At 37.4% G+C, this 24300-nt stretch overlaps 4 protein-coding genes across 4 annotated transcripts; all 4 read left to right on the top strand.

Moving 5' to 3' along the window:
* Positions 1 to 3581: 3581 nt before the first annotated feature.
* LOC146714424 (GTPase IMAP family member 7-like) lies at positions 3582 to 5559 on the top strand. Its single transcript, XM_085450904.1, has one exon. The coding sequence runs from the start codon at positions 3657 to 3659 to the stop codon at positions 4428 to 4430; it is 774 nt and encodes a 257-aa protein (XP_085307030.1). The 5' UTR covers positions 3582 to 3656; the 3' UTR covers positions 4431 to 5559.
* A 3180-nt stretch (positions 5560 to 8739) lies between these two features.
* Positions 8740 to 11190, top strand: LOC146714423 (GTPase IMAP family member 7-like). Its single transcript, XM_085450902.1, has 2 exons — positions 8740 to 8812; positions 9244 to 11190. The coding sequence occupies exons 1-2, from the start codon at positions 8806 to 8808 to the stop codon at positions 10188 to 10190; spliced, it is 954 nt and encodes a 317-aa protein (XP_085307028.1). The 5' UTR covers positions 8740 to 8805; the 3' UTR covers positions 10191 to 11190.
* Positions 11191 to 11565: 375 nt separating this feature from the next.
* On the top strand, positions 11566 to 14626 carry LOC146714422 (GTPase IMAP family member 7-like). The gene is made up of 2 exons (XM_085450901.1): positions 11566 to 11719; positions 12921 to 14626. Exons 1-2 carry the CDS (start codon positions 11713 to 11715, stop codon positions 14222 to 14224), a joined length of 1311 nt encoding a protein of 436 aa, XP_085307027.1. The 5' UTR covers positions 11566 to 11712; the 3' UTR covers positions 14225 to 14626.
* Positions 14627 to 19292: 4666 nt separating this feature from the next.
* LOC146714421 (GTPase IMAP family member 7-like) lies at positions 19293 to 21490 on the top strand. The gene is made up of 2 exons (XM_085450900.1): positions 19293 to 19356; positions 20095 to 21490. The coding sequence occupies exons 1-2, from the start codon at positions 19350 to 19352 to the stop codon at positions 21042 to 21044; spliced, it is 957 nt and encodes a 318-aa protein (XP_085307026.1). The 5' UTR covers positions 19293 to 19349; the 3' UTR covers positions 21045 to 21490.
* Positions 21491 to 24300: the final 2810 nt, after the last annotated feature.

Raw genomic sequence — 24300 nt, 5'->3', positions numbered from 1 at the left:
TGGTACTAGTAGTCGTGTTAGTATTACTATTAGTAGTAGTTTGATTGATGAACAAACACATACAAAATTAATAAATTTCCCATCATCATCTCATCACTTATTGTAGTTAACAATTTAAGGCCAGTAGGTTGGGCATAAGTGGTGAATATCATGAACATACTTGCTCAAAATACCCATTTTAACTTTAGGACTGCAAATGTAATAGCAACAACAACAACAACAATCTTTATTTATAGAGCACATTTAAAAGCCTTGGGCATACCAAAGTGCTTTACATAAAACAATAAAAGGTTCAAACATTGATAACGGATAAATAAAAATAAGGAGTTATGTTCATAGATAAAAGCTACCAATAAGAATGACTACAGCACATGGGTAATAGCAAGATAAAAGCTGTACCACCATAATAAAAAACACCAATAGAAAGATAGGAGGGAATTAATACAAGAGGTCAATAGGTCACAGCAACCAAACAAACAAACAAACAAACCAGCAATTAAAAGGTGGAGAAGGCAAGTTTAAAAAGATATGTTTTAAGCTGTGATTTAAAAGAATGAATAGAATCAGATGCCCGGATGCCAATCGGGAGATTGTTCCACAGCACAGGTGCAACAAGAGCAAACGATCGATCACCTCTAGTCTTAAGTCGAGATCTGGGCTGAGCCAGCAGTAACTGTGACGATGACCTTAAAGCCCTGGCAGGAGCATAAGGGTTTAAAAGGTCCTTAAGGTAGCTGGGTGCAGTGTTGTTAGTAATTTTAAAAGTAAACAACAAAATTTTAAATTGAATACGATATTTGACAGGCAACCAGTGCAGATCGGCAAGGACAGGAGTAATGTGGGCAAACTTGCTGGTTTTAGTTAGAATGCGAGCTGCAGCAATCTGAACTGTCTGTAATCTCTGTAAAAGGGAAGAGTGGAGACCACAATAAAGTGAATTACAATAGTCTAGCCTCGACGTTACAAAGGCGTGGATGAGCTTTTCGAGATCTTTATGCGGGATATAGCGCCTAGCCTTAGAGATAAGACGAAGCTGGTAAAAACTAGATCTGACAACAGCAGACACTTGTTTGTCAAATGAAAAGGAGCTGTCAAATAAGACACCCAGATTCCTGACAGTATCAGAGAGAGAACAACTAAGAAAACCAAAGGCATCCCGGAGTTTGGCACGAAGGGCATTACTACCAAAAATCATAATCTCGGTTTTCTTCTCATTAAGGATAAGAGAATTCGACAACAACCACTTCTTGGCCTCAGACATGCATTCTCGGAGGCTATTCAGAGACAGAGCAAGATCGTCGTTTAGCTCAAAATAGAGCTGGATATCATCTGCATAATAGTGATAAGCAATATGGTATTTCTCAAAGATGGCACTTAAAGGAAGCAAGTATAATGAGAAAAGGGTAGGGCCCAGCACAGATCCCTGGGGGACACCACAGCAAAAAGGTACAGCCGAGGAAAAGGATGTAGCCAGATGTACCGTAGAGAGCCGATTGGAGAGATAGGATTTAAACCAATCCAGGGCAGCGCCCTTGATGCCTACAGTGTGCTCAAGTCTCGCTAATAAGATATTATGGTCAACCATGTCAAATGCCGATGATAGATCCAAAAGCACTAAGACTGAGGGGCGTCCGTTGTCAGCCATTAGTAGGAGATCATTGAAAACACGAAGCAATGCTGATTCTGTGCTGTGATGTTGTTTGAAGGCCGATTGAAATTTATTATTTATATTATTCTCATCAAGGTAGGTCTGCAGTTGGAGCAGAACCACCTTCTCAAGTATTTTAGCCATAAAGGGAAGCTTAGAAATTGGCCTAAAATTGGCAAAATCACTAAGCTCAAGGTTCCTTTTTTTTAGAACAGGTTGGATTATGGCATGCTTGAGAGCTGAAGGTACATAGCCAGAAAGCAAGGAGAAGTTCAATATGGACAATAAACAAGGTCCAATTACACTGAAACAATCCTTAACAATACGGGATGGGAGAGCATCATGTACACAGTTAGTATTGTTCAATTTATCAATTAGACGCTTCAGAGTGGAGAGAGAAACGGGTTCAAATTGATAAAAGGTGGCCGAACAATCAGGAGTAGACATACAATCAGTCACCAGAGGAAGAGTAGATCTAAGGGATAAAACTTTATCTAAAAAATAGTTTGAGAATTTTCCACAAAGACCCGGGGAAGACAGCAGTGGCATAGAGGGACGGGGGTTCACCACAGAGTTAAAAATTTTAAATAGAATTCGTGGATTATCACCATTAGTGGTAATAATTTTAGAGAGAAAAGCCGCTTTAGCCGTTCTGGCAGCAGTTTGGAACTTCGAGCGGCTAATACGTAAAATATCATAAGAAGACTGAAGTCTATCACTCCTCCACTTCCTCTCATCACGCCGACATATACGTCGTAGGGCACGAACAGAATCATTTAACCAGCATTGTGAGAAAGTTCTAGGGCGTTTCATTTTGATGGGTGCAACAATGTTAAGAATCGAGGAACAGGTGGTAAAAAGAGTATTAGTAGAGTTCTCAAGTGTGTGTGGGGAAGAACAATCCAGCATACTAAATGGGGAGTTAACAAAAGACGTAATAAAGTTGACCACAGTATTAGCATTAATAGTGCGCGTAGGATAAAGAGGAGAGTTTAGGTATTGTCCAGTATCACCCAGGTCTACATCGAAGATGACCGGGGAATGATCAGAGAGACCAGTATTCCTGATTTCCTTAATGCAAATGTCCACATTGAATGAAAAAACCAAATCAAGGGTGTGGCCTTGAACATGGGTAGGCTGATTCACCCACTGAATAAGATTAAAAGAATCAGTCAGCACAAGAAAGTCTTTAGCCAATTGGTCATTCATACAGCAGACATGAATGTTAAAATCTCCAGAAACAATAACAGAATCATATTTAAAAAGAACGGATCCCAAAAAATCAGCAAATTCAGAGATAAACATCTTATGATATTTAGGCGGACGATAGACCACGACACACAAAGTGGTCCGAGAGCCCGTCAGTTCCAATAGCTGAACTTCAAAACTGGAATAGGTTGGAGAGGATAGCAGCCGTGCATCATGTTTATTATTGAAAACCGAGGCTAAGCCACCACCTCTACCAGTTAGCCTAGGTGAGCTAAAGAAGGCACAGTCAGGAGGTAGAAGCTCAGAGAAGGGGATGAACTCACCCGGAGAAGTCCAGGTCTCCGTTAGAAATAGGACATCCAGTCCTGAGGTGAGAAAAAAGTCATTTAGGAGGAAGGCCTTATTTGAAAGAGACCTGACATTAAATAAGGCCATCTGAATCCGGGGGGCCAGGACAATTTCATAGAAAATTCATTTACTCCAGGAAACACATAAACAAAACCATAACCAGGTTATGGTTATTCAGCAGCAAACCAACAAGACATTTTGAAATTGATCTTTACTTTCCTTCATTTACACAGAGTATTTTTGTCTTCCAGCACTGACTTCAAAGAGGATTGTTCTACTCGGAAAAACTGGGGCTGGGAAAAGCAGCCTGGCCAACACCATACTGGGAGAGAATGTCTTCAACGTATGCCATTCACCCGTTTCTGAAATAAGTGTGCCCCGTTTAGTAATTAAGTCTGTAAATGAAAATAACATCAGTTTTATTGACACTCGTAGTATTTTTGACACAGGCATGTCTGAGCAATTACTCAGGGATGAGATAGTGAGGTGCATGACAGAGTGCGCTCCCGGACCTCATGCTTTTCTCATCGTCCTTAAAGTGGAGAAATTTACACAGCAGGAGCAAGATGTAATCAAAAGAATATGTCAAGATTTCTCTGAAGATGCTATGAAATACGCTGCCGTTGTCTTCACTCATGGCGACCAGCTCCCAGAGGGAACGAGAATCGAGGAATTCATCAGTCATAACAAAGAGCTCAGCAATCTGGTGGAGAAGTGTGGAGGCAGATGCCATGTTGTTGATAATAAATACTGGAAAAACAACAAAGAAGATGACTACAGGAGCAATCGGTTCCAAGTAGCAGAGATACTCAGGACAATAGACAAGATAAGTGAGGCAAACAATGGAAGCTGCTACACCAATAAGATGCTACAAAAGATAGAAAGTGAACTACAGAAAGAGGAAGAGCTTATTAGACAGTCATCAGCAAACATGTCGGTTGAACAGATTGCAATTGAAGCTAAAAAGGGTGTGATGAACAAGCTGCTGATTATATTTGCAGGTACAGCAACAGGCGTATTGGTTGGAGCCTTTCTTGGTGTGGCAAAGATGGTCACATCAACTTTTTTGAATCTGCAGGAGCACACAGATGCAACAGTATCACTGGCTGCACAGAAAGGGTTAGAGGGAGGTTGGTTAGGATATGCTGCAGCTGAACAATCAGAAAGTGCATCGGAAGCCATTCAGAAAGCTGCTAAAGCTGTCCTGGAACACACTGTTAAATAATTGTTAGGATCATGACAACGACAGAGAGTGGAAAGCAAAGAGAGCAGAGAAAGGAGTGTTGTTTTCTTATGACTTGTATGATTACTTTATAAGTAGAGATAGTAGAGGAACTATTGAGATATTTATTCAAGGAAAAATAGTGCTGACCAAACATAACTTTTCCTTGAATAAATGCTAAAAATGCTACTTTTACTTGCAACAAACTAAGTGTTTGTTACTTGTAGATTTTAGCAAGTAGGGGTGAATGCTTTGATTTAAACTTGATTATGTCACATTATAATTCAAAGAATCACGTACATATTGTATGGAAATGTATATATCCTTTTTCCTTCTTCCTTTTTTTTAGTAGTGCTTACAGAAATAAAAACTATTGATGAAACTTTGTAGTTTCTTACAGTGAACAACATTAATTCTACCTGGGTCTGGTTATATTAGGGATTTGGTATATGATAATGTAAACCTGACAGGACCTGACAGGACCCGCTTGTTGTTTTGCTTTTTATTTTTATGTTTCACATACACACACACACTTGTGGCACTATCCAATGTTTGCTGCCCTGGCTCCGGTGCTCCTCCAGCAGCAGCAGCCGTTTGTCTTCGTCCCCAGCCGCTACTGAAATAGGGACGGCATGATTAGAAGATGTTCAGAAGGGGAGGCCGTGCCATTTTGGAAAATATACAAAATGCTGAAATGTTTGATTTAAAACATAAAACAAAAACCTTGAAGATATTAAAGTTAGCCTGATGAAAACTTTGAATATCTAGATTCATTGCTATTTCCATCTGCGAGTCCACACTGCATATACTGAAGTTGGGTTTTAAAAATGCTCGATGGTGACATGAGAAATGTTAACGTTGGCAACACTAATGTCTAGTTTATGTAGTAAAGTAAATGCATCACAGAAGAAAGGAAGTGCTGCTTTCTACATGTGTTCAAATAAATTACAACTGATTTGCATAAGGTTGATGCATAATCCAAGAAAAAAGGTCCATGAGATGCTTCACATCGTCTAAGCAAGACTTGAACTTCAAATGTTAAAGTTTACTTCCTGTCTATGCCATAATTGTATTTTCATTACCTGAGCTAATATGGATGTTGTAAAAGGACCCTGACTGAAAAAGAAGTACGTCTGGGTAAATTGTGCTGTAACTTCACATTTTGTGAAGTTTTATGTCTTTTCTTTGAGAAAAGAAAAACAGAGAAGTCATAAACTCCTTGATATGTTGATATTATGTAAATAAATCCAAAATGTTAACTGAGTCATCTGATTTATTCTGATTTATTCTAAACTGGAAAATTCTTTTCTGTCCACCATTTTTGTGATTAACAGTCTCACTTCCAAGTGACTGTTGTTATTTTATTTATCAAAGATACATGATTACAAATACATACAATTAACACATTTTCTATAAGGCATACAATAGTGATAGATTTTTTTTTTTAAATCACGCATACGTTCAAAACATAAGAATAACATTTTTCTAAAAATCATGTTCTTTGGTGCTTAAAATCACATCACATTTCACATTTTAAAAGCATAATATACAATTTTAGAGCACTTACACACTCTCAAATACAGTACGTCACGATTATCTAAGATCTGTCATCAAATGTCGACCGCTTCTTGTAAGTCACAGTCTTTTATGTGTCGCTGCTTTCCTGAGGTGTGCTGGATCAGATCCAAATGCAGAGTCTTAGTGGCGGTAAAAAAAAGCTCTTTGTCAGCTTATCAAAAAATCTCTTACAGAGTGATGTTTGGGCCACAGCAACACTGATCACTGCTGGTACAAGGTGATGATAAACAGGTGCAGAAAAGCTGGTCAGGAGTTGTGTTTTTTTCTCTCTCCAAAATTTGCAAAGCCACCTTGGTTGATTTCTAAACCTCTGTGTGATTCACTCAGAAGGACTTAAAGTTGGCTCACTGGTCAGGTTAAAAACCGTCCCTCACAGTCTCACTGGCCAATGTTTAATGTTTAGCTCTCTTATATACAAGTGTCATTGGTAAATGGTAGGGTCATCTCTATTTTAAATGGCTTCACTGATGTTCAGGGTGGAGTCCTTGGTCGGGGCTCAAATGGTCAATTCAGCGTTTTGTCATTTGGTCCAGACTGGTTTCTGTGCGAAGATGCACCTGTCTCTCTCAGAGTCTTGCTCTGGTAAAGCTGCCTCACATGGAGCTGGAGCATGCGTGACTCTCACCCTGATTGTGATTATTTTTTCTTTTTTTTTTAGATAAAATCAATAAAATGAGTTAAAGACTTCAAACGGGGCCAGCCTCCAGCTCCCCCCAATAATCACTGTCACAAAAGCACCTGTTTAATCACACTAACCTTTTTGTTATCATTTAGCACAAACATGCAGACACACCTAAAAACTGCTGACATTTTTGTCTAAAAAGTAAGGTAAAAGTAAGTAAACTTTGGCCTTGCTCTATAATATAAAAATGCAAAAAGAAAATCACTTACACTGTTCCTCTCGTTTATATAAGGCTCCGAATACAATTATTTCACCATTACTGCCATTTAACAGGTGCATCAGTCCAGAATCACTCTTATTGCTTTAAGCTAACAGTACTGCTGTATGATTGATAAGATCATCCACTTACCCATCAAAATGAGCAGAAACAGATTCTCCTGCATCTTTGTTCTGCTAGCTAAAACATTTCTAATGTGAAGTCAACAAAAAATTCCTAAAGTAATATATGTGTATGTGTGTGTATCAGTGTAGTACTGTAGAATTTTTACTTGAATATCTGAAAGACTCACTTCATTTTAGCCAAACATTTCTGGATTTTTAGATATTACATTATGACTCTAATTATGATGGCAAATCATTTTATTTGCTAAATCTGACAAAATCACAAAGTGTCATCATAATTGGATTTTAGATTGTATTTCAGGTCAAATACAAATCATGTCAAACTTGACTTACATTTCCCAAATAGTCCCTCTTCTGTGTGATTTTTCTGTTACAAGTGAAAATGAATTACCCAGCTCAACAAAGGCTCTCTTGTAGCTGCCTTGGTTTTGAATATGAAAATGAATGTAAATATTGATCAAAGTCAGAAAAATATGCAAAAGCAGCTGAAAAGAGAATGAAAGAAAAAAAAGAAAAGGATTCATCCATCCAGTTTATTCTGCTTATCGAAATCAGGGTTATAGTGAGGCTGGAGCCTGCCCAGCTGTCATAGGGCACAGGGACAGTTCACCAAACTCTCATGGGTAAAAACAAGTCAGCTATTTAACTAAAAAGACATTCATTAAGTTGGGTATAATTGTTCATTATCCCAGCGGTAACTGAATCTATTTATAGTGTTCACATTTCATTACATTTCAGTGTGAACTGTAGTGAGTGTAGGGAGCAACTATGTCCAGTAGAATTATAGAATACCTGTGGGAATGAGAGGGAGACAGATGTAATGATGACGTAGCCCTGGTAGAGTTGCAGATGATAACGTTTTCATTAGCAGTGACCAAGTTTGACAAAGATGGAGACAAAATTGGAAAGGCTTGGCTAAATAATCCTAAATAATCAGGTCCCATCTTATCTTAAAGACCATATAGTACCAAATCACCCCATTAGAGCACTTCGCTCTCAGGATGCTCATACAATACTTAAAACATTCATTTTTGCCAAAGCATATAGTCAGGGCATGATCAGGTGACCTGAATCCTCCCGTAGATACACTACAATTGTCGGATGGCTGCTTCTGTGTCGCAGAATTTTGAGTTTATTTTGTATTTTTGATATATTGGAATAATGTTATAATAATAATAAAGTTATATAGTTATGCCTGTGCCCTCATTTCCTTTTTCTCCCTGTTAAAAGGGAGTTTTTTTCTTCTCACTGATGCCCAAACACTTGCTCAAAGAGTGAGCGTGTTGGTGTAACAGAGGATGAAGCTAGGGTTAGGGTGAGATGGAAGCAGATGATCAACAAGGAAACAGCTGCTTGAAGATTTCAAATACGTAACACACACCTTTTATGTATATATAGTAAAACTTTTCATTATAGTATTCTAGAACAGTATGAAACGTATAAACTCTCTTTTGCTTTTGTCATATTTACTACAGACATTTAACTTTGGGTTATAACAATATGCTCGCCAAGATTTTTATATAAAAATGAAAAGAAAAATTGTGTTTTTGTTATTAATTTATTTAAATAAATAACATTTAAATATGCACAATAGTTTTCTCATGCTGTTGCCAGGTGTGGGAAAAAAAGAGAAACACACTATGAGGTAAGCTCATCACTTTAGTTTGCTGCTGAGAAACAAGTCCAACAGGTACAGAAACAACCGAACGGCGCAGTCACAACGTCCACAGGATCTGAGTAATCGTGTGTTTCTGCGCTGATTTCGCTTTCAAAAACATGGATGGTAAGTCGCAATTATTATCATGTATTCTGTATTAATGATTAACAGAAATGTGGGATCACAAAGGAAGAAAGTTCTCTGAAAGTGATTGTTTTTCTCAGTCAACATGATCTACTCCACTGAATACCTAAAGTAGTTATGCAAATGTTATATAATATATTCAAGACTGTAATACACTGAGTGTATGCTTGATAGAGTTAATAATTCAAAATGATTTAGTTGTATCCACCATCTGAACAGCTAAGTCTAAACTTTGATCAACAATCAGAGAAATTACATTTTTCTACTCTTCCATATTTACTTGTAAGCCAGTAATGACTGGCTTGTACACATCATGCAGTTTTACCTCCGCTTCAATTTACTGTTTATTTCTTGCACTGCTTTTGACAAAGTAATAGATAAATAACTGACACTGAATCATTACTGTTTTATAGGGTCAAAAAGAAGGATTGTGCTCCTGGGAAAAACTGGAGCTGGAAAGAGCAGTATTGCCAACACCCTGTGTGGAGAGCCTGTGTTTAAAGTAAATCATACCCCCAAATCTGGAACAAGTGAATGTCAGTCAGAGTATATGAATATCGGTGGAAGAACCATATTATTTATTGACACTCCTGGATTTTTTGACACAGACAGGTCTGAGGAGGAGATGAAGTCTGAAATAACAAGGTGTATCACAGAATGTGCTCCTGGTCCTCATGTTTTTCTCATTGTGCTTAAAGTGGAGAAATACACAGAGCATGAAAAGGGTGTAATAGACAAAATGAACCAATATTTCTCAGATGAAGCATTTAGATTTACTACAATAATCTTTACTCATGGTGACCAGCTTCCTGAGGGAATGAAGATTGAAGAGTTTGTTAATGAAAGTGAAGCTCTGAGCGATCTGATCAAGAAGTGTGGGGGCCGCTGCCACGTCATTGATAACAAATACTGGAAGAACAACCAGGGAGATGAATACAGGAACAACCAGTATCAGGTGGCAGAATTACTCAAAACCATTGACAAGATTATTGAGGCAAACAAAGGAGGCTACTTCACCAACGACATGCTGCAAGAAGTGAAGAGAGATATACAACTAGAGGAAGGTCGCATCAAACAGTCATCTCCAGATAGTAAAGAAGAGGAAACTGCAACAAAGGCAAAACAATCTGTGTTTAAAAATCTGTTGTCAAAAGCTGCAGGAGTTACAACAGGGGATCTGTTAGGTGCATTCCTGGGTGGGACGATACAATTAGGGAAAGAAGACAGCACTGTAGGTTTAGTAGGAGTAGGAGTAGGAGTAGCATTGGGAATAGCAGCTGCAGCGAAAGTAGCTAAAAACAATGCACCAACATCATCTAGCACAGTTCCTGCTGTATCTGCAGAGCCAGCAGCCAAATAAAACCAGGAGTACCACGTTTCACGGACATGAAACTGGTGCACAGTGATGAAGCAAAGAAAGGAGACTACAACACTAAAACACACTTTGTTTATTTTTTTAAATGTAAAAACAGGTTATAAATTAAATATCTAAAACATCTGTTAAGCTTTCAAAAAAGTACCTTTACAATCCACAGATGTACAGAATCAGCATATACTGGGCACAACTACTCACATTCACCTTTATAAGTTGCCATCATAGAGTCATTGTTAAAATTATAGAATGAGACATTTTGGAATCCTTTTGTTCATCATGATTGGATTTCTGTATTTGCATTATACAAAATATCTTACTTAAGAGTTTTTGTTGAATACTTACTGTTAACATATAAATGAAGTAGCTTATGCTTAATGATATGTAAGAATGTGATTTTCCCCCCTCGTCATATGCTATAAAACCCTTTATGTTGCAGTTTATATTTCAGAATTTACCCATGAATATGTCCATTACTCCAGCTTAAACAAAATCTCTGGGTATTACAATAACAGATCTATAACTTTCAAATATTGTTGCTTCTTTTTTCGATGTTTTCTTTGCTACAAGTCTTCACTAATAAAGCAGCTAATTGTTTCACATGTAACCAAGTTTCTTCAACTTCTTGACAATTTTCATTTACTAGCCTCATGTTAATTCAGCTGAACTTGTTAAACCTCCTCAGCAGGTTTAGCCAAACATGTTTAAGAGGCAGTGACATCTTAAACAGCGACTTTCATTTTTACTTAATTTGGCTTCCGCTGACTTTACTTGAGTTGAACCAGCTGATGAAGTTTAACAGGATCAGCCAAATCTACCACAGCCATTTTTAAACCAGAACAGTAATGGAAACTGCTGGGATGAGTGGACAGACCACTGACAGATTTGATCTTCGACAAACTTTATTGTAATGTCAGTTTTAATGTTTTTAAGTGTTGCTCATGTTTCCAGACTGTATAAAAGTTACTGACTGACAAATGCAGCAACAAATGAGACTAAATAAATCAAAAGAAAATGCAGACGTTTGTATTTTGTTAACATAAATCCAAATTTTGAATAAGTTATATGTAGTTCACAGAACAAAGAATTTACGGAGTTAGTAGTGTAAGGTAAGGATTTAAAGGCCAATATAAGAAGTATTCATATATTCAAGCAGAAATAAATTCCACTTTTCTGAAGAATAGAAATAAAAATATTTTTTTAAAAATCTGTAAGGTCAATGAAATACAGCTTAACTTTTTCTTTCTTCTTGTATCATGTTTTTGGGTCATGTAGTTATTTATTATCTTTATCTCTGTGTTGCAGCACTGTGGATTATTATATGTAAACGTACACTGTGCGCAGTGTTTTGTTCACTTATTCTGGCTAAAACCCAGAGAACAAGTTAGACAGGTAGCAGAAGCGAAGCATAAGGTAAGTCCGCAGTACGAGAACAAAAGCAAACGACTCACTGCAGAGACACGTCGGGAACCAGACTACATTTTTGACAGATTTCTATTTTCTGGAGAGCATGGAGGGTAAGTAACTATTAAATAGTCATTACTCCAACGTATGAGTGTTTGTCACTCTAGTAATCAAAATCCTAAACTGTGACCTATATTTTTAATTAACTGAGTTAATCTCAAGAACTATTTTGCTATGAAAAAATGTTTAACAGTATTGCTGCTCTAAGCTTTATCAATCTTATAAATACAAGCAAGATTTCTGGGTATCAAGGCTTGTTTGCTGACACATGGCTTGCAGTGTAGTACTGCAGTAAGATTTCTTTTAAAATCTCAAACATGCTTTAAATTTACTTTGTACTTGCATCTGTTTGGTTGAAGTCTCTATATGCAGCGTAATCACAAGGACCAATAAATGACACTGATGAATGATTAGCTAAAAGATTTCAGACACTCTTATGCTGTAGATGTCAGTGATATTTTCCTTCAAATCAACCAGAATGATACTAGGTTTGAATCACATTTCTTTGTGTGTAATTTAAAGTAAAAAGCAAGAAACAAACAAACAAACAATACAAATCACCCCTTTTAATTTATTAACTGATAAAAATGTTTGTTGGTAAAGCGAGTTCAGAAAGAGTTGGGATTTATAACGAATTTGTTTTGTTAAAACATATATGTGACATTGTTCATGCAAAATTTTGCCAACACAGGGGCATCCTTTAAGGAGATACAGACACCTATATCCCCCATGTCTGTTTAACACTTTGACTCTCCAAAGCGTGACAAAGACAAGCATGCAGAAGTTGCAGTAACACCAGAGGGAGCTTTTTTATTTGATGCTTGGCATCTTTCTTGGCCTTAAGACAACAATTCTGATGGCTAAAGATCCAAACGGGACACAAAAAACCCCAAAACAAAAAAAAAACAAAAACATATTTACATGTATATACATATTAAGCTTAATAGTTTGTGACTGTTAAGGACAATTGAATGTACTTATGCAATAATGGTTTTTTGTTCATTACTGACTTCTTAGCTTAATATATCAACACCCCCTGCTGGTCGCGAAAAATTCTTCATACATCTCCATTTCACGTTTTGGAGAGGCATGGTGTGAAATAGACACGGTGGTCCGGCGTGTCTATTACACGTTTTGCTGTGATACTGGGTTGATAGATTTTTGATCTGAATTTGAAAATTGATCAGAGATGTCAGGAAGCAGATGAGGTAATGAGTTAATCTGATTTGTTCATCTATTCATTTTTTCTTCCAGTGACAAAGACAAGGAGAATTGTCCTGCTGGGAAAAACTGGAACTGGGAAAAGCAGTCTGGCTAATACCATATTTGGCGAGACCAGATTGAAGATTAATCATTTTAATGACTCAAACGCATGTTTGTCTCAGAGTGAGACCAAGACTGTTGATGGAAGAAGCCTAACTTTAATCGACACTCCTGGTTTCTTTGACCCAAGCAGGTCTGAGAAGTTGGAGCATGAGATGTTGAGCTGTATTACAGAGTGTGCTCCGGGTCCTCATGCTTTTCTCATTGTGCTTAAAGCAGAGAAATTCACAGAGCACGAAAAGGCTGTCATCGCACAATTATGTGAACATTTCTCTGAAGATGTTCTTAAATACGCTGCAGTGGTTTTTACTCATGGTGACCAGCTCCCCGAAGGAATGAAGATCAAGAATTTTGTTAATGAAAGTGAAGCTCTGAGTGATCTGGTGAGGAAGTGTGGGAGTCGGTGCCACGTCATTGACAATAAATACTGGAAGAACAACCAGGAAGATGAATATAGAAGCAACAAGTTCCAGGTGGCAGAGCTGCTCAATAGCATAGAAGATATAGTGACAGAAAACAATGGAGGATACTACACTAATGAAAAGCTCCAAACACTGGAGACAGAAATACAAAAAGAGGAAAATCGGGTTAGAAAGTCATCAGAAAATCTGTCACAGGAAGAGATTAGAAAGCAGGCTAAAGTTAACATCATTAAGAGACACATGGAAAATGCACAAAAATCATGGCTTAAATATTTTGTGGGTTTTGCTGTCATCACAGGATTATTTGCAATTGTCTCAGCTTTGTTGATCAAATCGAAGTTTGGAAAGGGATCTATTCCACCTGTTCCTGTTCCATCTGGTCCATCTGTTCCTGTTCCATCTGTTCCTGTTCCATCTGTTCCATCTGTTCCATCTGTTCCTGTTCCATCTGTTCCATCTGTTCCTGTTCCATCTGTTCCATCTGTTCCTGTTCCATCTGTTCCTGTTCCATCTGTTCCATCTGTTCCTGTTCCATCTGTTCCATCTGTTCCTGTTCCATCTGTTCCATCTGTTCCTGTTCCATCTGTTCCTGTTCCATCTGTTCCTGTTCCATCTGTTCCATCTGTTCCATCTGTTCCTGTTCCATCTGTTCCTGTTCCATCTGTTCCATCTGTTCCTGTTCCTTCTGAATCAGTCTCCATTCCAGTCCCAGAACCTTTTGAAAAGGAAGTTGTGGGGGTTTTTGAGGCCATTTGGAATAGACTTCATGCTTTGTATGAGATAATATACAATCCATGGAATCCATTTGAATAAACACAGATCCACAGCCATATAATAAAATAGCCTAATCATTATACATATAAAGCTTACATAAAAATATTGTCATTAATCTGTGTGGGTAAACCATTGTATTAAAATAGTTTAATAATTTGGCCCATTTGGAATCTTTATGGAAAGAATAAAGGTTTTATTCTGTTTTGCAAGTTCCTGAATGTGTTGAGTAAATACAAAGTAGTGGTCATATATTAAAACATGTATAATAAAATATAAACATGTGTTCCTGGCAATTGCAACTTGATTATGAAATTGTTTGATCTTCTCAGGTTTGTGATGTTTTAAAGCTTTTATATGCAGAGGTACCAGCAGCTTCAGAGGACCTTTACATAATCATTTACATGTTCTGTGCATCAATAAAACAACTTTTTAATTATGTGACTCAGTTTTTTTTTCACGTGTATTTTGTATGATTCATTGATAACAATTCCAACCAAACACCCATCCTGTTATCAAAAGGTATTGTCCGTGTATTCGTAAATACACAACTCTGCCTGTAAAGTTTACCCTTAAACCTCTTTGCCAAACAGCTCTAAGTACAACACCAAGTAATATGTTTGTCTTGGGATTGTTTGCTTATGACAATGACAAAATTTTATTTCACATGTATTAAATTGCTTTTTACTATTACTCATTAAAACACAGCTGTTGTTGATGGTTGCATAAAATCCATCAAAATATAACATATTAAATACATTTTGCTATTGAGTATTTACTATAAAGTAAAAAATAAGTAATTTAAGATAATACATTAAATTTCTTTCCATTCCATTCTGTTAGACAGACAGACTGTATTGTCGTTTAAATTGAGACCTGCAGTGCACATAAGACTTTTCTTCTATTGGCTCCAACAGTGTGAATGCATGAGCTGACCATTTTAAACTTGAGGAGAACCCAATCACCTCACTATTAAGTGACCGTGTAAACCGTTGCAGTGGTAAATAGATTGGTACAGGAAACATTTCTTATACTCAGAACATGTTATACAGTTTTCCTCATTCCCACTTACTTTCTTTCAATGCCAGTGTGCTTTTCTATGTAACATTCACAACGGGGTTCAGTATCTCTCCTGACGATACTTCAATATGCAGACTGCAGCAGCCAAACATCGAAGCAACAACTTTCAGATTAGTGGAGGATTAGCAGATCTACCTTCTGAGCTACAGCCACCAATAAATAACTTGTGACTATTGTTATTTGACCACACCTGAAACTCAGCGTTGTGGCTGTTTCATTTTGTATTTGTACAGTTGCCAAATAGTTTGACCTTACCCAGAAACAAGTTACTCCACCCAAAAAACGTGGTATTAACATTCAACTGTCACCTTCCCACTGTGGCCCAGAGTGTCTTGTCATTTTGACTGTGTTATGTTTCATATTCTTGAAGCTGTGAGCAGGAGTTCTAATGCTACATGGTGATCTAATCATACTATTTCTTCTATAACTACGTTTGAGCATCAAAATCATGCAATAATATAAGATTTTCAGTCACAAAACCATATAACTGTCATATCTGTGACACAGAGTAACAATGAAAACCATGTTCCACTGGATGTTTTATGAGTTTTCTGACAATTTATTGGAGAAAACATGAAAATGGTTTTTGTTTTTGAAGAATCAGGATTCATAATAGGTGGCTGGTAAAACATGTAATTTTTTATTTTTTTTATTTTTTAATTTCAGATCATTTTTAAAATGTTTGTCTAAAATAGCCATATTTTAACAGAAATGGTGTGAAATGGATAAACAACATTTGTATCTTTGTGTTTAACTTGTGCTTGTGTTTGTTATGCATGAGACAGCATGTCCCTATTAAAATGTAGCTTCTGACTCATATTCAGACCATATGTGGCTGATTTTGATTGAATTATTTCAAATTCTATGTATTTGTATATGCATATTAAATATGCTACAGTTATTACAAGACATTGGAATTTAATCAATCAATCAATCAAGGCTTTATTCGCCACGTGCAGGTTGCCCTGCAGTGAAATAGGGCGCCCCCCCCCAACCCCCCCAAGCTTACATACACAACACAGACATCACATGGGGATACAGGTCGGAGATCGGTAGCGTTACAGAAAAAAGACACTGAAATATACACTACAATGGGAAAGTACAAGAGGAAAAAATGAGACCTCTACTCGTGCTGGTCTCCTGGGAGGACAGCATGAGAACAGGAAACAAAAAAAATTCCTCTGCACAAAAAAAGCACATAAATGTCCACAGCACCACATTATGGAACACGTGACAAGCCACAGGGTCGGGTGGGGGGTGAGGAGTAATCCGAAGCAAACACAGCAGCCATCCTGCCCAGCGCTACCATTCCAGCACGGGCTCAGACCCGCCGTGTTCCCAAGAGGGAACAAGCATCGGAGGCATTTGGAAAGGAAGGGGGGATGAGTGTGTGCATATCAGTGTATATGTATGTGTGTGCGTGTCCAGAGTTCAGCTGAGACAGTGTCCTTCGCCCTGCTAGGCTAAGTAAACAGTCTTCCAGCCAACCCAGGTGGCCTTGCATGGAATGGGAAGAAACGGACTAAACACAGTCGTTATCAGGGTGTTTTTGTTCGGCTCCAGCCTTGAGACCGCAGCTGGCGCCAAGAGGGTTTCCGCATGAAGTGATGGTGCTTTTTACTTTAGTGAGAACAGCTCTAAACACTGAGTCATCGTTTAATAACTGCAGCTATGCATTAATGGAATTACGTGTACCTGTGCCAGTAACCTGTCAAGAGGGAATGAATGCATCACTCTTCCATTTTTCAAACTGAACTTAATTAAAAATACCTTCTTTGTTTGAAACTTGTTTAACTAGCACTGGAAACCGAAACATTTTACCACTCCCTTATTCAAACACTGAATTGTTCTATTTTTAAAAGCACAGAAGCTTTACTGTGCTGTTCAACACTGGGGCATAGTTATAAAAGCATCTGCTTAAAACCTTCTTTTTTTTTAAGTTTTGATATTATATGTGGCTTTTTGGTTTTCAGCCTTATTACCATTTATTAAATAAACACAATATTGGGCAAGGGTTAACATGATGACCTGCTCTAACTGTACTTACAAGTGTTTTTTTTTTCATCTTTTTACCCTCGTCCACTGCTTAACTCAGGTTACTGCTTAGCTTTGTAGCAATGAGCTTGTTTTAAAAACCAACAAGAATGAGACCATGATTACAGCTCCTTCTTTTAATTACATCCTAAAATCATTCATGCCCTCCTTTTTGTTCAACTGATAAGTCCACCATTTGAAATCTTGGTGTAATATTTTATTCTTCTCTGGGCTTCGACGCACATGTAAAATCTTCGTTTCATTCCTGTTAAATTTATTTAAGGAACATTTCTAAATTCCAAAATATCCTCAGCTGAACTGCAAAAACGTATTCATGCATTGGTGTCATTGGGTTTAGATTATTGTAATGCCCTGTTTGCCAGCTTGGACAAATCTCTTTTATGCCTCCAAGCAGTACAAAATGCTGGCCAGACTATTAATATGTTCTGGCAAGCAAACTCACAGAACTACTGTTTTATATTCTACACATTGGCTCTCAGTAGAGTTTAATGATTAATTAACTTCTGATTAATTGAAAAAACTGAATGAAAAACTGAATGCTTTGCCATCAGGATCGCCGGGATATTTCTGAAGTGCTCTGAGGCTCATTTTGGTCTGCTGTGAACTGTCAGTGTGATGTGATATAGAAACCGCATATGTGTAGTTTCTCTTTCTCTGTGCAGTCTCCATGACGCACACAGCGAATGACAAAGATCCATGTAATTCATGGCATGCAGCCTCTCTTTCTCTTGATGGTAACACACATTATGACTACAATTGTACTTTTGTACAGTTTTTGTGTAGTTATGTGGTTAGAGGTTCTCTCCTCCTTTCTACACTTTATTTTAATTACATATGAATTTAATAAATGCATATATTCTTTAATCTGATAGTAATAAAACTGTTGTGAATTGTTTTGGTCACATGTAAGTCTGAATGTGAGATTTTGACAGCTCTAAGCAGCAGGTACAAATCATCTGCAAAATCAGCAATGTGGTGTTTTGGAGTTGCAAATATGACAAAGATGTGATCAATAAAATGACCAAGCTATCGTATTTGCTTAATGAAATCAGACATGACCTGGAAACCCCAACAACAAACTTTCTTCCATCTCTTTACTTTCTGGTATTGGGGTCTTTTCAACATTTTGTGGCTTCTGTAGCAGCAGTTTCACAGCGTGTGCAGTTAATAACCTCTGCTTTATCTGAATTCAGAAGCAGAAAATTAGAGGTCATCCAGGTCTTTATATCATGAAGACACCTGGATGCCTTCTCTCCTAACAAGACCAGAGGTCCTTTAGAAAGTTTTCAATTATCTATGAAGCCCATGTAGTTTTTTTTTTGGACTACATGGGCTTCTGATTTTGCAGATGGAAATTTAAGAACATGCAGCTAAAGATGTCCCTGGCCCTGATCCAGTTTGGGGGGGGCAAACTTAATATAAATTTTAGTGACCTCTGATTGACGTAACATGGTGTCATTACTGCCGACGTAAATTGTAATTTTTTTCTGAATGAAATTATAACTATAAATTAAAAATATATTATAATCCATGTTGCGCATAGCTACTTCATGCTTGTCCACGTCCTGTTCAGTCATGGCCTACACTTCTAGCACGCCGCTGGTCACCTGCCATGCCACACCGTCACCAGTTGCCTGAAATGTTTCAGTCGCAGTCATCCATCTGAACTTGAATGTTGTATTGTGTCCCTTTTGTGTTTTGGGGGATTGGTTTTGAGCCCTCCTGAAGTCAGCCACAACTGCTGCTCATCAGCCCTTGCCAGCTGCAGCTCATTGTCATCAACAGCAGCAGCCTCCCTACTTAACTGTGTGAAATGTACTAAAACAATAAAAATGTCATGGTCTTTTATATTTAGATGTGTTCTGTTGCTGTCTCACATGCAATTGGACAGTCTTAATAATCCCCACAATGCAATAAGCACTGCCAAGATACAAGTCAAACAGGTGCAGAACAAAACGAAAGGTGCAGTCACAAAGTCTTTGGGTTGTGAGTAATCGTGTGTCTCTGACCTGGTTTTGTTTCTTTCAAAAAGATGGATGGTAAGTTATTATCATTTATTCTGTATTAATAGTCAGCACAGGACACTTAACGCCATCTAAGAATAAAAATGTTTGTTTTCATTGTCAAGAATATTTACTGCACTGAATACCTAAACAAATGTTTTAAAGTAAAAAATATTAAGTAAATAGTATAGTATGTAAAAATAGTGTTTAAAAAATATTTTTTACAGCAGCTTTATAAACAGGATAAGTTTGTTGTTTCTATTGCATCTAAATGCTATTTATCCTTTTGTATATATTATTTTATTACATTCTATTGCATATAGTATTTTATTTTATTTTATTCTATTCTGTACAGTTGTGTACAGTATATTGTTCTTATTGTATTCCAGTGTTCTCTAATTTTTGCTATATAACTTTGCACTGTCCACTTTCTGCTGTAACAAACAAATTTCCCACCTATGAGACTAATAAAGGTTATCTTATCTTATCTTAAATCAGCATCTAGCTGAACAACCTAGTTTAAACTGCACAATGGTCTGTGGAATTAAACTCTTTTCTACTTTTACATATTTACTTGTAAGCCAAAGCTGACTGATTTGTAAAGAATATGCAATTTTACTTACACTTAAAAAAAAAGCAGACTGGACATTCATTTTTTTAATTGTAGTGTCATTAAGGTTTAAGTGATATTTTACTACTTCTATACTATTGCTTGCACCTTTTTAGACAGAACAATAGATAAATAACTGACACTGAATCATTACTGTTTTATAGAGTCAGCAAGAAGGATTGTGGTCCTGGGAAAAACTGGAGCTGGAAAGAGCAGTATTGCCAACACCCTGTGTGGAGAGGCTGTGTTTGAAGTAAATCATACCCCGATATCTGGAACAAAGGAATGTCAGGCAAAGTTCATGTCAGTCGGTGGAAGAATGGTACTCTTTATTGACACTCCTGGATTTATTGACACAGACAGGTCTGAGGAGGACATGAAGTCTGAAATAGTGAAGTGTATCACAGAATGTGCTCCTGGTCCTCATGTGTTTCTCATTGTTCTCAAAGTGGAGAAATACACAGAGCATGAAAAGGCTGTAATAGACAAAATTAATCAATATTTCTCAGATGAAGCGCTTAGATTTACTATAATAATCTTTACTCATGGTGACCAGCTTCCTGAGGAAATGAAGATCGAAGAGTTTGTGAATGAAAGTGAAGCTCTGGGCGATCTGATCAAGAAGTGTGGTGGCTGCTGCCACGTCATTGATAACAAATACTGGAAGAACAACCAGGGAGATGAATACAGGAGCAACCAGTATCAGGTGGCAGAATTACTCAAAACCATTGACAAGATTATTGAGGCAAACAAAGGAGGCTACTTCACCAATGAGATGCTGCAAGAAGTGAAGAGAGATATTCAACAAGAGGAAGGTCGCATCAAACAGTCAACTCCAGACTTAACAGAAGAGGAAACTGCAGCAAAGGCAAAACAATCTGTGTCTAAAAATCTGTTGTCAAAAGCTGCAGGAGTTACAGTAGGAGCTCTACTGGGTGCACTCCTTGGTGGAGCGTTAATGAAAGGAGGAGGAAGTCTAGGTTTAGCAGTAGGAGCAGCATTCGGAACAGCAGCAGGAGTAGCTGCAGCAGAAGGAATGATGGCAGACGCAGCAACAGCATCTGACACATCTGTCACAGTTCCGACTGGGTCTGCAGAGCCAGCAGCTGAGTAGCATCAAGGTTTGAAACAGGTGATAGAGCTGACATACAAACTATAGCACTAAACCACATTTTTTGAATGTATGAAAGGGTTAGAAATTAAATGTCAGATTTTTTCAGTCCTCTGTTAAGCTCTCAATAAAGTACCTTTAAAATCCAGGATCAGCGTATATTGCTAGATAACTGGGCAAAACTACTCACATTCACCTTTACAAGCTGCCATCAGAGCGTCATTATTAAATTTATAGATATTTTATGGGAAGTTTTGGAATCTTTTTGTTCATCGTGATTGGATTTCTGTATTTGCACAGCATAAAGTTTCTTACTTAAGAGTTTTTGTTGAAGACTTAGTGTTAACATATAAATGAATATATATATATTAATTAATATATATAAATTAATATATGTAAGCATGTGAGTTTTTCCCTGTCCATATGCTATTAAAAGCCTTTATGTTGTAGACTTTCAATTACTCCAGGTAAAAAAAATAAATCTCTGGATATAATATTAATAGATCTATAACTTTCAAATAACTTTTGCCTTTGTTTTGTGATGTTTCCTTTGTTACAAATAATGTTCAATTATAAAACACCTAATTTTTTCACATGTAACCAAGTGTCTTCACTTGACAATATTCATCTTTTGGCTGGATGACTTCATGTTAATGATGAGCAGTAAATAACTTTTACTTTCAGTTACTTTCATTTTGATTAAACAATTCAGCTAAACTTGTTGAACCTCCTCAGCAGGTTCAGCCAAACATGTTTAAGAGGCAGTGCCAACTTAAACAGTAACTTTCATTTTTACTTAAATTGGCTTCCACTGACTTCACTTCAGCTGAACCTGCTGATGAAGTTTAACAAGTTCAATTAGAACTGCCACAGCCATTTTCAAATCAGAACAGTAATGGAAACTGCTGGGATGAGTGGACAGACCACTTTAAGTTGTTCTATTCTTTAAAAAAAAGATTTGATCTTAAATAAACTTTATTATAACATCAGTGTTAATGCTTTTAAGTGTTGCTCATGTTGCCAGACTCCTATCAAAGTTCACTTATTCAAAACAACGAAACAAGTTAGACATTGTCAGGTTATTTTATGAGAGAAGATGATCCAAACTCAAGAAATAACTTTCTCTTTTCTTTATTCAAGCAGTCAAAGGTTCAAGTTAAAAAATGGCTGCCGTGTCTTTTTGCTACCTCTTAGATCAAGATGGACAAAGAGCACCACACCCAGGCAGTAAATGCTTTTTATTATATGTAATAAACAGGACACTAAGGTGATTGGGCAAAAGTTGGAGGGAAGTTCTCCTTATATCACTGAGATCCAGTACTTCGGCTCATGTTTCTCCTGCCATTCTCTGGCCACTTCTTATGTATAGATGCTAGCCTTGTAGTCAAGACCGCCCAAACTGAGACCAAGACAAGACCAAGACCAGAGGACAGACGGATGCTCCACTTGACTGTCGCGTCTCTCACCCTCTCTGTTTTTCACATAATGATATTATCCTATATCCTCGCGTGTGATTGGCCACAATATGGAGGGATTGGAGCATAGCTGAGCCACTGTGTGAGAGCTGAGCAGTGAAAGGAAATTAAGTGAGGGTTGAAATGACTGAAAGATTAATAGGCTCTGTTTTGAGTTTTGTTCAAAAAAGAATGACTTCATATAGGGAAAAAATAAACATCACATATGCAGGACACCTTAAACTAGTTTTTTTTAATTAAGCAGCAAGGCAGAACAAAGTCGGGGCTGTATCAAGACACAGGGACTAAACCCCAATTCAACCAAACCCAGAACTGATCCGGAATTAAAACAGGACTACAACAGTTCAATATCAGGACTAGGACTTAACCAAGACAGAACCAGAATCAAAACTAGATGATAGTAGCACTAAAACATCCTGACAACAAAATTGTAAAACCATATCCCAGATTGCAATTCCAGTTTCCAACAATGGCTAGTACTTCAGCTACTTAGTTTTAATATTACTCTTATTTCTCTTTCTGGGTCGCAAAATAAACTTTTAACATATTTTCAGGCGAGAATGTAGCTGTGTAAACTTCAAATAACTTAAATATGTTGTTTTGCCTTTTTCAGTGTTCTATTTGTTCGTGAGTAAATTGGTTTGGCTGAGATTAAAGTTTTTATCTTAGATTAGATTAGATTAGATTAAATAAAACTTTATTAATCCCTCGGGAGGGTTCCTCCGGGGTTTTCACACAGCTGAATAAACGTCAAACAGAAAACTGATTAAACAGAAGTGTGAGATGGTCGAGAATCCACACCAGCGTCCAGTTATATTTTAGACAGCAAGGAACAGACGGCAGAGGTGACATAATTCTGAAGGCTAGACCGTCCAATTTCACAGTCGCTCATTTCCGGTCTACCTGGCTTTCGGACGACCTGGCCCACTTAGGTCGCGAAGGTGGAAGCAGCCTCTGAATTTGGACACCCCCGGCCTGTTTCCGGCCGGACAATAACAACAGTGACATTTAACTTATTTTATCAAGTAAACACTGTAAAATTCAAATGTTTTGTATGTATATATATACCCGCCCCCCAATAGCCCTTTTGAATGTCTCCCTAATTCTGAGGTCTCAAGGTTGGCAAGTATGTGCCAGGCTTTGGCCCACATCAGTCTAAAATTGTATGTAACCATGAATAACGTGTTGCCATGTCCACCAGGAGAGACTGGACAGTATAGATGTAAAACAAATATGCCAGCAGTTTATCTCAGTTAACGAGAGGAGCAGGCATGTGTTTGGCTCCTTCACATAGTGGACATTGAGTTGTTGTGTGGGGCACCTGTAGTCCATGTCTGTTGCTGTAACAGTAGTTCATGTTTAGAATAAAAGATCCCAGCTCACTGATTTGACAAGGGCAATAGTGCCTAAAATGCTGCTGAGAGATCTTTTACTTTGTGGTAATCTGTGGTAAAGAGAAACTTGTAAATAACTCATGAAAGAATAAAGTTACGTTGAAACCAAGCACACAATTGTTTTTCTTGTGACATTACCAATGAGTTTGATGTGTCACATGGTCCTCTTCCTATTGAAAAAACAAAAGTTGTATCCAAGATGGCCGACTTCTAAATGGCCACCATGGTCACCACCCATCTTGAGGAGTTTGCCCCCTCACATATACTAATGTGCCACAAACAGGACTTTAATATCACCAACATATATATATATATATATATATATATATATATATATATATATATATATATATATATACACATATATATGTATATATATATATATATATA

The sequence above is a fragment of the Copadichromis virginalis genome, linkage group LG3 (genome assembly GCF_057382275.1).
Source record: "Copadichromis virginalis isolate Kocher_CV1m ecotype Utaka linkage group LG3, C_Virginalis_male_GT1.1, whole genome shotgun sequence".
In the NCBI taxonomy this organism is placed as follows: Eukaryota; Metazoa; Chordata; class Actinopteri; order Cichliformes; family Cichlidae; genus Copadichromis; species Copadichromis virginalis.
The sequence above is the reverse complement of the archived record's forward strand: the minus strand, read 5'-3'. Positions and strand labels throughout refer to the sequence as shown.

What these genes read in the sequence shown, in the direction of transcription:
- LOC146714424 (XM_085450904.1), top strand. Translation starts at nt 3,657, where the DNA reads ATGTCTGAGCAATTACTCAGGGATGAGATAGTGAGGTGCATGACAGAG.